Raw genomic sequence first — 13,232 nt, forward strand, 5'->3', positions numbered from 1 at the left:
TGTGTGTGTGTGTGTGTGTGTGTATGTGTTTAATTAAAATAAATTTCAAAAAAGAGAGACTGGGACCAGGACAAAGACTACTTATTTGGAGACAGGAATAGGAAAGAGATAAATATAGAGACAGGAATCAGGTCAGAGAGGAGAGGGTGGAGTGGTTTAGAGTTTTAAGCATACAACAGAGCCACCATGAGAGGAGAGGTCCTATAGCCAAGTATAGATAGATCATAGAGTATTCCATTCCCAGGGCACCTTGGGGAGCAGATAGTACTAATGTCTGAAAGGCTGGGCGACTGGGCCGCAGTTACACAGGCTGAGGATCCGCCCCCCTCAGAAATGTTCTGATTCTGGGTTCTGTTTTAGCTCCAAGAACTGAAGCTTATACTCATCCCAGGCTCCCCAGTACCACCCGTGCAGAGGGCTGTAGAGAGATGGTACTCACGGGAGGCAGCAGCTGCCAGTAGCCAAGACCCCTCGAAAGTGAATGGTCTATGAGGTTAAGGGGAGAGCACTTGCCAGGAGGGACAACCACCCTCAGAGTCAGTGACACTGACCAGAAGGGCTTAGGACAAGAGTGATCCCTTGAAGTTGGGGGCAGGGAGATACCCCAGTTCTTCCCTCCATCAGCCTCCAAGGCAGGCCCCCTTTCCTCGTTCTGCTCCCTCCTTCCCAGGCCCAACATAATTGCTTTCCCATGTTGCTAATGGAGGCCAGATTGCTGATGCCCAAGCCCTGGGTGGGCGGTGGGTGGGTCAGGGCTGACCAAGGCTCTCAAGTCAGAAAGGCAACACAGGCTAGACACCTCTAACTTCAGCCCACCCACCTTAAAGATAGACAAGGGGCAAGGTTCTAACACAGTGCAAGGATGTGATATTCTTGGCAGAAGAGTTGGTAACCCCTGATCTCTCTATAACCTTGCTGGACCTAGCCTATGCCACACCTCACAGGGCCTAAAGCAATAGGCAGAATGTGAGGTCAGGGTGTTTAGGAGCAGGTGCAGGTCCACGGCTAATTCTCTGGATGCCTATTCTGGGAGTCTCTTTCTGTTCCCAAGGAGCCACAGGTTCCCAAAGTTTGAAAAGCCACAGATTAGTCAGACACAGTGGCACATTTCTTTAATCTTGGCACTAAGGAGGAAGAGGTAGGTGGATCTCTGTGAGTTTGAGGCCACCCTGATCTACGCAGTGAGTTTCAGGGTAGCCAGAGCTGCATAGTGAGTCCCTATCTTGAAAACAAACAAACAGAAAGGCCACAGGTTTCTCTGTCAGGCCTTTTCTGTCCACAAGTCCCTACCTTAAACATTCTCCTCCAGTCTGGGGGACGGGCAATCGTCACTCCTCAGACCCTTGCAGCGGAATAACTCAGTGTGTGCCATGTCTAGCAGATGTACTAATGCTCCAGGTGCTGTGACCTCTCTCCTGAGGCACTGTCCCATGTGGGCCTTCCCAAGGCTACTGAAAAGTGCCTGGTTCGAGAAGGGTGGCACTGTGGTGACACCAGGGAGATTCTTGGTGGCATCCAGCACCTGCTATGGGGAGTGTGGACTAGAGTAGACACTGGTATATGTGGCTTTGACTACGCCTCCCTTTTTTACATGCAGAGGAAGGCCAACCTGCCTCCCAGGCTGGGACTCTGGCCTCTTCTTGTTCTACATCAGAAGTCTGTCGACCTGGCTCTGGGCAATTTCAGCAAAGGAACTTTCTTTAGTAAAGTAACTTCTGTGAGAGAAATTGGCCCTTAAAATTGGGTCTCTCTACATAGTCCTGGCTGTCCTGGAACTCACTACGAGACCAAGTTAGCCTCGAACTCACACAAATCTTCTTGCCTTTGCCTCCCAGGTGCTGGGATTAATGAATGTGCCACCACACCTGGCTGTGGTTGGACCTTAAACAGGTATGGGGTAGTCTAGAAGTCAGAACTTAGACCCCAGTTTAGAGACTGGAAGAGTAAAAGCTAGACTAAAGCCCAGGCCCTCTACCTTGAGTACTACATATAGAATCAAAATCTGAGGCTTAACCTTGTATAATTGCAGTTCGGAAGCCCAGATTCAATCCCCATCCATGTTCTAAGGAGCCTCTGCCTTCAGGCTGCCATCTTGCTTGGCCAGGCCCAGGGCACTATGCTCTGAACCTCTGTAGCCTGGGTGAGTACCCATCCTGAGCTGCTGATTCCTTAGGACTATGCCTTCTGCCTGGGTACTCCTAGAGGGTAGCTCTGAGTATGACTCAGAAACAGCCTCCAGTCAAGCCGGAACGTGCAAGCACAGCCTCTACAGATGACTGACTACCCCTATGTGGGTCCACCCTGCACTCGGGCACATTCCCCACAAGCTGGCCCTTGGCTGTGGACTCCAGAGGATCCCAAACCCTTAAGAAGTCAAGCAAATGATCTCTAATGACTCTGGCCTGGAAGCCGAACCTCTTCCCATGCTCCCCCAACCTGGTTTCTCTCTCCTTCCATGCCTTCAAGGGCATGGGTCCCCGGATGAGTGGTTCCCTCCCAAAGTGGTTCCGCTCCAAGGTCTCATGAAATGGTGACGTTTAATGAGAACTCCCTACCCCTCCCTCCCATGTATATACATCTATAAAAAATTCAAATACAGCAAGTTACCATTGAGTCAGACTAGAAGGGACTGACAGGACATTAAATACTGGGGGTAGGAAAGGGCCAATGGAGGATCGTACAAAACGGGCAGAGGTGGAGGGACTGAAAAGTGTGGGCACCGGGGGGAGGGGGATGGCTGGGCCCCCCCAGTGTCAGGAGCTTATAATCTGATGGTGGCAACAGAGACCCTGGGACAGACAGGAGGCTGGGGCAGGAGGAGAAAACTGTGGATATCGGTGGGGGCTCCCCTCAGGTCCCCCAAGGGCTCCTGGGAGTCGCTGGCGTTGGAGGGTCCAGCCCGAGGGGGGATCGATGAGAGGGGTCTTTGGTGGGTGGGTTAGCTGCGTGGTCCTCCTCTCTGGATGGAAAGGAGGGCCTGCTTGGTGTGATGAGGCTAGGGGGACAGACGGCAGGCCCGGGCCTGCCGGGGTCTCTACAAATTGTGTCAGAAGAGAATGCAAAAGGTCCTCCTGCCCGTGTGCAAAATAGAAACCGGGGTCTGCAGGCTCAGCTCCGGCCTCCTGCTCCTCTGCAGGTGCTCTGGCATTTCCGCGTGGGATGCGGGGCTCTGGGAAGACAGGCAGGAACTGTGAGGGCTGAAGCTCAGGTGGAAGTCCCTCAGGCCTCCTTCCCCGTGGCTGCCCAGGTTCATTCAACCTACCAGATCAGGAGATTGTTGGCTGTGGCAGCAGCGGCAGCCAGGACCAGAGTGACAGGGACACTGGTCAAGAAGGGTATGGAGGGTCCTCCGCCGCTGCCAAGCTCCCCAGGGTCACAGATCTTCGTGGTGGGTGGGGGTGCCAATGAGCTGGTGGTGCTGGTCGTGGTCTCTGGGGAGCATGGGGGAAACTCAGGGCAGGGCCAGGGCTGGGTCCCACCCAGATGTATTGCACCCAGAAATATTTACCAAGGACATGCAGAGAACAAGAACTAGGAACACAGGTATTGGGCAGATGTGGTAGGTCTGTGACAGCCAGAGAAGGTGTGTGGCAGAGGCTCTGCTCCCAGGAGGAGCCAGAGGGCATAAGCACGGGGCGGGGTGGGGCGGGACGGGTGACGGGCAGGCTCACCGGGGGCCTGGGCTTCGGTGGTGAGATGCCGAGGTTCCTCAGTCCAGGGTGTGGCGTGAGCAGCCACGCTCCAGTCACTCCACGTCCCAATCTCATTGTCCTTGGCTGCCACCTGGATGATGTACTCCTTCCCAGCATAGGCATCTGTGATGGTGTGGGCTGTGCCGTCCGAGAGCTCCACCTGCAGGCCCAGTCATGGGGTGGGGTAAGAAGAGACAGCTTTGGCGTCCAAGTGAGTCCCCAACCCCACAAGGGAAACAAAGATACATCTGGGGAGAGGGGCACAAATATATCCCTGGAGGGAGTGAGGGCCTTCCTGTGAGGACAGGGCCACAGTGGGAGAGTAAAGCCATCAGGACCGAGACCTCGAATGCCACTGCTCGGTAGCTGTGATGCTGTTATCTAAGACGCTGGGGTGCCAAGGGGGAGACTACTGGGCACAGTGTGGCGGTAGGCTACCTCCTCTCAGTGGGCCGTGGAGAAAAAGGTCGCAAGCACCAAAGCTGAAAATAAAAGCCTGACTCCAGGTCTCGCTAACTGGGAGGCCAAGCTGCATAGGCTCCACAGCCTGAGTCCCTCTCTGTAGCTGCATGTTAATGACAGTACCTGCCTTAGGGTTACAAGGAGGCCTAAGCCACGAGGGTAAGACCAACTAGACTTCAGCCAACACTTCAACCGTGGGTTTCAGCGCAGAGCCAGTGTACCCACCACCTAGCCCCAGCAGGAAGGCTTCCTCAAGTGTTACCACCGGGCTAGAAGCAGGAAGGGGTGGGGACAGCCCCTAGGGTGACAGAATTGATACTTCCCTTCTCCCTGAGGCATGGTATCACTACCCCACCCCCGCTTGCTGGCCTCATCCTGTTGGTCTTCACCCCCACTCTCCAGGGCGGCCTGCCTGTCCGGCGCCCCTCCCAAGCCCAGGCTGGGCTCTGGTTCATCTCAGCGGCACCCGCTGCCTCATTAAGCCGCCTCGTAAACAGGGGCAGCCAGTGGGGGCGAAGGAGGGGGCTGCTCTGGGCCATGTCTGGCTTTAGAACCCTTTTGGTTCCTGTTCCAATCTTCTCCCCAGAAATATAAGGTCTACGCCACCTGACCTGCTGGTCTGTTATACACATGCATTCGTGCCTGTGTGTGTGTGTGTGTGTGCACACACACACGCGCGCGCGTGCATGCTTCCACTCATGTACAGGAAGCCCCTCTGAGTCTGTGGTCCTGATGCTGCTGGAGGCCCCGGTAAAGGTCAGGATCATACACTTGAGCCCAGACCCCGTGCAAGTCAATCCTACTCCTAGCCCTGGAAAACGAGTGGCCACCAAAAGCCCTCCTCTCATGGTGGGGGGTGTTCCAGTCCCAATCTGTACCCTAGTCTCCTGCCTCTGTAAAGAGTCCCTCTGGCTGATCAGCTCCCCTCCCCCTCATCCTTGGCCTACAGATCTCCCCATGTCTTTCCTCAAAGACAAAGGGAAGAGTCAAGGGGCATAGCCCAAGCTGCCACCTCACAGGTGGACTCATGACACTATACTTCTTGCCGGTGATCTCTGGACAGTGACAATCTTAGTCCTGGCCCCTCCTGGCTAGATTGTCACTGATCCTTAGGAGAAGGACCCTTCAAATAACAGGAGCTGTTACTGCCGCCCACTAGCCCCGAAGTCCTCTCCTCAGTCAGCTGCAAATGTCAGACACTGCCCTCAAGCCTCCTGGCTGAGTCAGGAACAGAGCAGGTGACGTAGGGTTCCATACTGTACGCCAGTCTTGACTTTTTCTTGTCCATGGTGAGACAGTCTCGGACACACCACCTCACCTCTGTTCTTTTATAACTCACGGCCCATATCTTCCCTGAATATCCAAACGATCTTTTCCTCTGCTCTCCTCTTGCAATCACACACCTGTCACTCTCCAAGATGAAGGACCAGGAATATAGTCTACACAAAATTCAAGTTGAGAAGAGCCACAAGTCTAGCCATTTCTAGTGCCCGAGAGACCTGGAGAAGGCTTCGATGTGCCATAGAACATGCATGTTCTCAGAGTAGAAGTGAGTTCTGCCCACAGTATGGTCCTTGGTATGTTGGTCCCACGCATGAATGTAGCATGGTTCCTGCTGGGAGCCGTGTGTGTGTGTGTGCACGCGTGTGCATATGTGTGTGTGTGTGTGTGTGTGGTGGGCAGTGTGCCAGGTCCACTGCAAGGCGTGTGCGCTGCAACGCGCAGAGCTGCTGCCTGTAGCTCGTTAGCGGGGGAGGGGGCTTGTGAAACCAGACCCTGGTTATTAGCAATGCATTAGGCTCGGGCAGCTGGCCAGGCGGGAGGGACTCCGGACTCTGTCAGGGAACACGTGAGAGTGTGAGTAGCCTTTGTGGGGGCCAGGCCTACAACCAGGACAGGCACCTAGGAATCAGATTACAGACTTTAAAGGCCAGACAGGAGAAGGGCATAAGGAGATGGCACTGGAGCCTGGCGGGGGGTTCAAGCTGACCCCCAGGAGACAGACTGGCTTGCCTCATGGAATACGTCCAACCCTAGTCCTAGCCCAGAGCTCAAGGGCCACCCAGAGTGCCCACAGCCTACAGGCCCGGGGGCTCTCAATATGAGAAACCCCACAAGTATTCCAATGCCTGACCATTTCCTAGGCTCTCCATCATAGCCTGATCAATATCCAGACCGTAGCCCCTCGTCATGCTGACCCCTGTCCACTGTTTGATTCCCAGTCCAGGCCACCACCTGACCTATAACCTCAAACTGACCTTTAAACTAGGCCTAATTGATTGATGGGAGTGTGAATAATCCTCGTGATCTAAACTCAATCCCAGCGTCTGGTTCTAACCCCTTGGGCCCATCTGTAAATCTCTGAGGGCCAGGACCATTCTGTTCTTCGGATCCAGCACAGCGCCATGCCTGGGCAGGGCTGGCAGCGGGGCGGGGGGGGGTACTGAGTGGGAAACACTGCTAGCCCTGTCACCGCCCTCCCCCCACCCCCGCAGGCACTTTTCCCCACTACCCTGGGTATCCTCAGCAGCATGTCCTGATGAGGAGGCTTCCCTTGGTTCCATCCATTTTCCCAAGCCCACCGGATCCCTTTCTGGCCCTGGTGAGCCTCTCAGACTGCCATTGGGTCAGTCCCCTGTTGGTGCCAATCCTACCTGGGACACAGGATTTCCTCTCTCACCGTACTGCGGAGCTCGGGTATCAGGGATCTGGGCAAGGTAGGATACTCACATGCTGCCATTGGTCCAGGATGAGAGGACGGTAGCGCAGGAAGAACTTGAGAGGAAATGATTCAGGATCAGGCCAAGTTGAAGGTGTCTGCCATGTCACCTCCAGTCGACGGGGGTTGCTGGGCACTGGCCGGGCCACCACGTTTTCTGGAGGATCGGGCTTCACTATTAAGGAGACATAGCTTCATAGTGTGCTAACCTCCAGAAACAACCCTATACTGTCAACTCCAGCCATCTCCGATGCCAACAATTGGCAGTCACCATCCCTCCCCTCTGTTGTCAGCTCTGGCAACTACAATGAACAACCATCTGATTACCACCTCTTCTGCGTCCCCATCATCACCACTGGCTGTTGCTAGTCAGAGTCTCCTCCCCTTGTTAGCAACATCCTAAACGTCAGCCAGCCTCTATCACAACTCCATCCTCACGGTGTCCAGAATCCCGAAGACAAAGCCTATGTGATTCCCACACCACAATCACGATCACCTCTATTGCCTGCCGCCCAGGTCACGCTCTTACACCATTGCACACGCGGCCCCCGCCAGCTTCCCCTCAGAAGAGATCTGGATTTGAGGATGCTCTGTGGGTTAGGGGTAAGCTGGGGAATCTAATGGTGGCGGCATCTGAGGGCTCAGCTCTGGAGCAGTAGTCTGACTGAGTATCTAGCTGAAGCTTGTGGGGAAGACAGAAAGAGAAACAGGTAGGGAGGAGAGGAAGGCAAGAGACTCTCCAAGACCAATAAAGGGTTTGTCTGGGGCGGGGTACGAGCAGGCAGAATCTGTCTGGAGCAGGGCGAGGGCAGGCAGAGGGGTCTGGATGGGATAAGAGGTGGGGAGAGGGCAGTGTCTGTCCTTCTCCTGTCTCCTGCTTTGACACCTCATTCATCACAGGCCGTAAGGAAGCCATTAGCATGGGGTGGGGGGAGCCTGCAGCTGCGCAGGAGTCTGGCCCAGCTCTCTCCCTTTTCCGCCTGCTGCATGTTCTCTGAGCCAAAGAGACAATGGAAAGAGCGTCTGGAGGAGTCTGCCCCGCAGGTAAAGGATAGCCGCTTGTCCGGTCATGGGCATATATGGAGGCATTGTGTCTGTGTGAGCATCCCTAGCCGGACTCATGCACGCCTCTGACATGCTCACTCCCAAAACATGCAGCAGCTCCCCCACCATCACTACCACACGCACCAATGGTGAATTCGTCGAAGGTGATGGCCGTGGTGTTGTGACCCAATGCATTGCTGACACTTATGGAGACCTTGTACTTGATGGTTGAGAACAGGTGCATGTATCGAATGTGGCAGCGGTTCTTGAGGGCTGGGTCCTTCTCACAGACCATAATTTTGGAGCCATGCCTGGAAAGGAATGAGGCCCAGGTACCAACATCAAGGGGTGGGCTGGGGCAGGCTAGCGGAAGGTCAAGCCCAAGGCTGGGCTGGGGTCTTGGACTCAGGACATGATGAGGAGAGAGGAGGTCAAAGGTCAGGGCTGGGACCGAGTCAAGAGCGCAGTTACTCACAGCACAGTCACATTGAAGGTATTGGGGATGTAGGTGGGGGTGGGCAGGTGCCAGCTGCAGTAGAAGCCCTTGGGATAAGTGTTGGAGCGGCAGCTGAGCACGGGCTCCCGCGGCGGCACTGGGGGTGAGGACAGGACAGGGAGGTCAGGGTCCACTTGAAGTCTCCGGTCCCCTGTACTAGTTTGGGGACAGGTGGGCCCCAGAGCCCCAGCACTCCCCCTCTCAGCCTATCATCGATGCCAAAGGTGGGGGGAGGGCTGTCAGCGAGGGTCTGAGGCTTCCCAGGCCACAGAGAGCCAGATGTTTAATTAAAGAAAAACAAGGCTGTGTGGAGGATCTCCCCCCCCACACCTGCTCAATGGAGGCAGGAACTGTGGGGAGCAGGAGGGGGCTGCGGGTCTCAGCTCATCAGTCACAGCAAGGACGTGACGTCTCAGGGAACTGTCTCTGTCCATGTCTCTTGTCACACTGTGTCCACTTCCGAAGGAGTGCCATAGAGATTGAAGGCATCCGAGTGACCCTCTACCTGCCAGGACGACCCCCGCCCCCGCCCCCCAGGCTTCCCATCTGTTGATTGATAGACAAACAGGCCTGGTAGCCACACAGGAGTACAAGAAGACTGGTCATGAGCATATCCATGTGTGTACGTATTTGCAGGCATCAGTGTATGTGACACGCATGTCTCTGACATGATGGAGTGATTGGTGACATAAAGCATCTATGTAGCTCTTGGTCATGTCATCCATGTACGACCATATGTGAATATTTATGTGTACAAAGTGTCTGTTGGAAGAAAGCAGCAGCTGTTCCCTTGGTGTGTTCCCCACTGGCTCCTGGCTCCAGCTGCCAGGTCTACCACCACCTTAAGGAAGGCCACGAATGTTCACGGCTGCCTTCAGTTTGGGATAGAGAGGTACAAAGAAGGGTACTATTTTGCTTGAAATCACACAGCAACAGTACTGGAATTAATCTCGGAAAGGTAATGCATGACTACATTTGGGACAGCAATCCTCTCTGTTGTCTAACTGTGGTTTTTTTGATGCAGTGAGCATTTAGGCCAGCTGTCCCACCTTCGGGTATTGGGCAAGGCGTGAGGACAGGCGGCTCAAGTTCCTGGAAGGAGGCAGCTTCTGTGATCTGACCCAGGCGAGGAATGTCTGTGGCTCCGGAGACACCGACACCTCCCGTCTGTGCTCCTCCCCGCCCCCTGCCTGACAGGTGGACAGGAAATGGGAGGGGGTAGCTCCACAAGCCAGGGACAGTGAAGGGAAGTACAGGGCTACACTTGTAGGCTCCTAGAGTGGCTGTGGTGACCCTCAGGGGACTGAGGCTTCCATCCATAGCATAATGATTTAGGGTGACTTCATGCACACACCTAGTATGTACAGTCTGTGTGGGCGAACCTGGGACGCCAGAGCACAAGCCTAGCTCTGCAGCGGAGATGAGGGCACAAAGGCACCAGGAGAACTTCCCTGCAGCAGGTGGACCAGCGCCGTGGGCAGGGCAGTCCCTCCCCAGCTCGCAGGGGAGGGCACACAGGGGCCACCTTGCATTCTGCCGGCCACTGTCTGCCTGTCTATCTTACGCTGGACTCCTGTCATCCAGGTGCCTGTCTTGCTCCTGCTCTATCTTCCCGTTGGTATAGAGCACTGCATGGGGGTGGGGTGGGGGTGGCCAAGGACACAGGAAGTGCCTTCTGGGGACCTGTGGGCCAGTCCAGAGTTGGCATTGGCTCTAGGAGGAAAGGACATTCTGAGGTCGCTGAGAAACCTCCACTCCCCGCTCCTGCTGCTGCCCCCTCCTTATCCCCGGCTTCAAAGGAGAAGAGCGCTGGCGGGGGTGGGGGGTGGGGGGGTGAAGCTGCAGAGTCAGCTCCCTGCTGCCTGCCCGGACTGTGGAGGGCAGAGCAGGCCATGGCACTAGACTCACAGCCCCCTCCCCTGGCCAGGCTCACATAGCTCCACCCCTTTCCTTCTGTCCTTCCCCCCCCCCCCCCCCCCCCCCCCGCGTGGTCCACCCCCCCTCTGTGGATGGGCAGGTCGCAGGGGGGTAGGGGCCAGGCAGGGGGTTGGTCTGTCATCTGGCTACTCCTGCCTGGCCCAGGGCCCTGAGCAGAGAAGGGTTTGGGTTTCCTGACAGGGACCAGGTTTCTCAGAGGGAAAAGAAGGAAAGAAAAACAAAGGAAAGGAAGAAAAGGAGTGACTTGCTGCAGCTGGAGCCCAGCTGAGGGGCCGGGTGGGCGGAGATGGGGGTGCTGTGTGAGACCAGGAGTGAGGCTGTGGGACACTGTGGGATCGGGAGGCCCTGCTGTGAGCATGCAGTGAGCTCCAGAAAGCTGGCTTTAAGACACTGTGAGTGCAAAGGTGGCAAGACTCTGGGTAGAGTGGAGGGTACGTGGGACATGCTGCATGACTGTGCCTGCTTAGGTTGCCTATGAGGGCAGGGCTGTGTATTTTATGTCCTCCAGCGTGCCACTGGATATGTGATGGAGCGTAAGGCTGAGCATACTTTTTTTGCTTTTTTTTTTCTTCTTTCTTGAGACAGGGTCTCATGTAGCCCTGACTGGCCTAGAACTCACTATGTAGACCAGGCTGGCCTCAAATTCATAGTCCCAAGGGCCTCTGCATTCTGAGTGCTTGGACTAAAGGCCTGAGCCATCACACCTGGCTTTGAGTGTGCTTTCCAAACTATGAGTCTAAGAAGATGCCCTGCGTTCCCAGCATGTCCACAAATGAGCTGGACCACGACAGGGATATCTGAGCAAACTCCTACACATACGTATGACAGTGTCATACCTAGGGATACAGCATGCTCTTAGATGCCCAAGCACCCTGACTTCCCCTCCTGGGGTTCCTGAGATGCCTAAGTGACTGTGTCAGCTGGGGACAGTGTCTGAATCCTATTCAGGGCCGTGTGCGTGTGCGTGTGTGCGTGTGCCTCTGCTGGCCTGAGGTTTGTTTGTTTTCCTCCTAATTGGCTTGTTTTTCCATGTCCAGCCCACCAAACCGCATGTTTTTCCTCTCATCTGGCCAGCCTGCTTAGGCTGGAGCCCCCAGCACGCATGAGGCCTGCCCGCTGGCCTAGAGAGGAGAAGAGGCAGGCTGCCCACACCCTGGGCCAGGCCAGATCAGGCCAGGGTGGGGTGCACTGACCCTTCCACTGCGGCCCTGCCCACACCACACCCACACTTCTCCCGCCTGGCATTCAAGGCTCATGGCCTATCTTAACCTTTGCTTGTGGGATCCCTTGAGGTACCCCAAGTTCTGGACTCCCAAATACCCTCTTCTGCCTCCCACTCACTTCTCGACATTTTTAACCACAGTCCTGTGGGCTAGTCTTTCCCTCCCAGCCAAATAGAACTGGGGGAGGGGCAGCAGTGTTGAACCTGGAGCCTCTATCTTGATCTTGGTGGGAGGGGCTGAACAAGAAACTGTCCATTTAAAAATTATTTTAATCTCTGGTTTGTTTTAGCTTTAGATCGGAATGATAGGCACTGTCCAGTAAACAAAAAAAAATATGCTACTAAAAGGAACATTGTGATCCCGTTTCCCAAGATGTCAGTAGGAGCTGTCTCCCTGCTGTGGGGATTCACCTGAGGGCAGGGAGACGGGTCAGGGAATGCAGTAGGGAGCTGCCTGGTTAAGGATTCTTCTACCAGAACAACACTATGGCCAAGTTCCTTTGGAAACTTGGAAATAAAAATCGTTCATGTTAAGGATAAATATTAAATAATAATTCTTGGCCTAAAGGATCCACAAACCCAAGGTGACATTGCCATGCTCTGGGAAGCTAGCAAGAAGAATACTTTGAAATTGAGTTCTGCCAAACCCAGCCTCTTGTTATTAACATAACTAAGACGATCCGATTGATCGTAATTAATAACCCCCTGTTCCTCTAACCAGGTCCTTAGATGGAAACAAGGCAGCGGGAGGTAAGTACCTGTTACAGATGCTGCAGCCAATTCATGCCTCTCCCCCTGAGGAGCAAGGTCAAGGGAGAATAGTGAGCTGTGTCTAATGGGTCTGGACTCTGGTCACAATAGAGACGATATGGCCATATCCTGTCAGTAAGGACTATGAACATCATTTCAAAATTCAATTCCTCTTCTGAGAAGTCAGGAGGGTGGGGTAACCGTGGTGCAATGCCTCATCCTCCTACAGCACTCAGACAGCAGACGACTTCCCACAGAAGGGCCTGGAGCCAATCTTGAGTTTTCCACTGTTACCTGGTACTAAACTGAGGAGGATTTGGCTGAACTGGCCCTGCATTTCTCCGTAAACAACAACAGGGGTCACTCCATCCTTGCCTCATATTTAAGACATTTGGCCCGAATGCCATCTCTTCAGTTTAAACACAACTTGAAATGCTTTTAGAGGTGGGTAGTGTGCTGCACACCCTCAATCCCAGCACTGAGGAGGCAGAGGAGTTTTTGAGTTCAAGGACAGCCAGGGCTACACAGAGAAATCCTGTCTTCAAAAAAAAAGGATAATAAAAAGTTTTTCAACAGGAAAGGAGATCTACGCTAACACACTTTCACACCTCGTTCAGCTCCAACGGTGGGCATTCTGGAGGGCGGTCCTGAGCAACTTCTCAGCCAAACATTTCACATGGTCGTCCACACTGGTCCCCAAATGATGGGCAAGGGCCTGCTCCCAGGTAGCTTCCAGGGAGTAAAAAGGACTATCTTTTGGCTGTCAAGTAAGTTAAATCCAAATGTAATGAGGCCAAAGAAGCTTGAATCTTTGGCTCAGGAGAAAAGATGGAGGATTTTCCAAACAATTGCTCTTTTGGCCAAGAGCTGGGCACCTGTACACCTGCCCCCCAGCTGATGACCTCACCA

The 13,232-nt window shown here is 54.4% G+C and overlaps 1 protein-coding gene across 2 annotated transcripts in view; it reads right to left on the reverse strand.

The window, feature by feature from the left end:
• Nucleotides 1-2,518: 2,518 nt before the first annotated feature.
• The window catches only part of Cntfr (ciliary neurotrophic factor receptor), a 36,719-nt gene continuing 26,005 nt past the window's right edge, over nucleotides 2,519-13,232 (reverse strand). For both annotated transcript variants that reach the window (XM_028779088.1, XM_028779089.1), the window contains exons 5-10: nucleotides 8,393-8,510; nucleotides 8,062-8,228; nucleotides 6,885-7,048; nucleotides 3,672-3,852; nucleotides 3,263-3,431; nucleotides 2,519-3,169 (exon numbers count right to left, since the gene is read on the reverse strand). In XM_028779088.1, the coding sequence (XP_028634921.1) occupies nucleotide 3,169; nucleotides 3,263-3,431; nucleotides 3,672-3,852; nucleotides 6,885-7,048; nucleotides 8,062-8,228; nucleotides 8,393-8,510 (800 nt within the window). In that variant the 3' untranslated portion in view covers nucleotides 2,519-3,168. The remainder of the gene's footprint in view (nucleotides 3,170-3,262; nucleotides 3,432-3,671; nucleotides 3,853-6,884; nucleotides 7,049-8,061; nucleotides 8,229-8,392; nucleotides 8,511-13,232) is intronic.

Source organism: Grammomys surdaster, unplaced genomic scaffold (genome assembly GCF_004785775.1).
Source record: "Grammomys surdaster isolate TR1022 unplaced genomic scaffold, NIH_TR_1.0 344, whole genome shotgun sequence".
Taxonomy (NCBI): Eukaryota; Metazoa; Chordata; class Mammalia; order Rodentia; family Muridae; genus Grammomys; species Grammomys surdaster.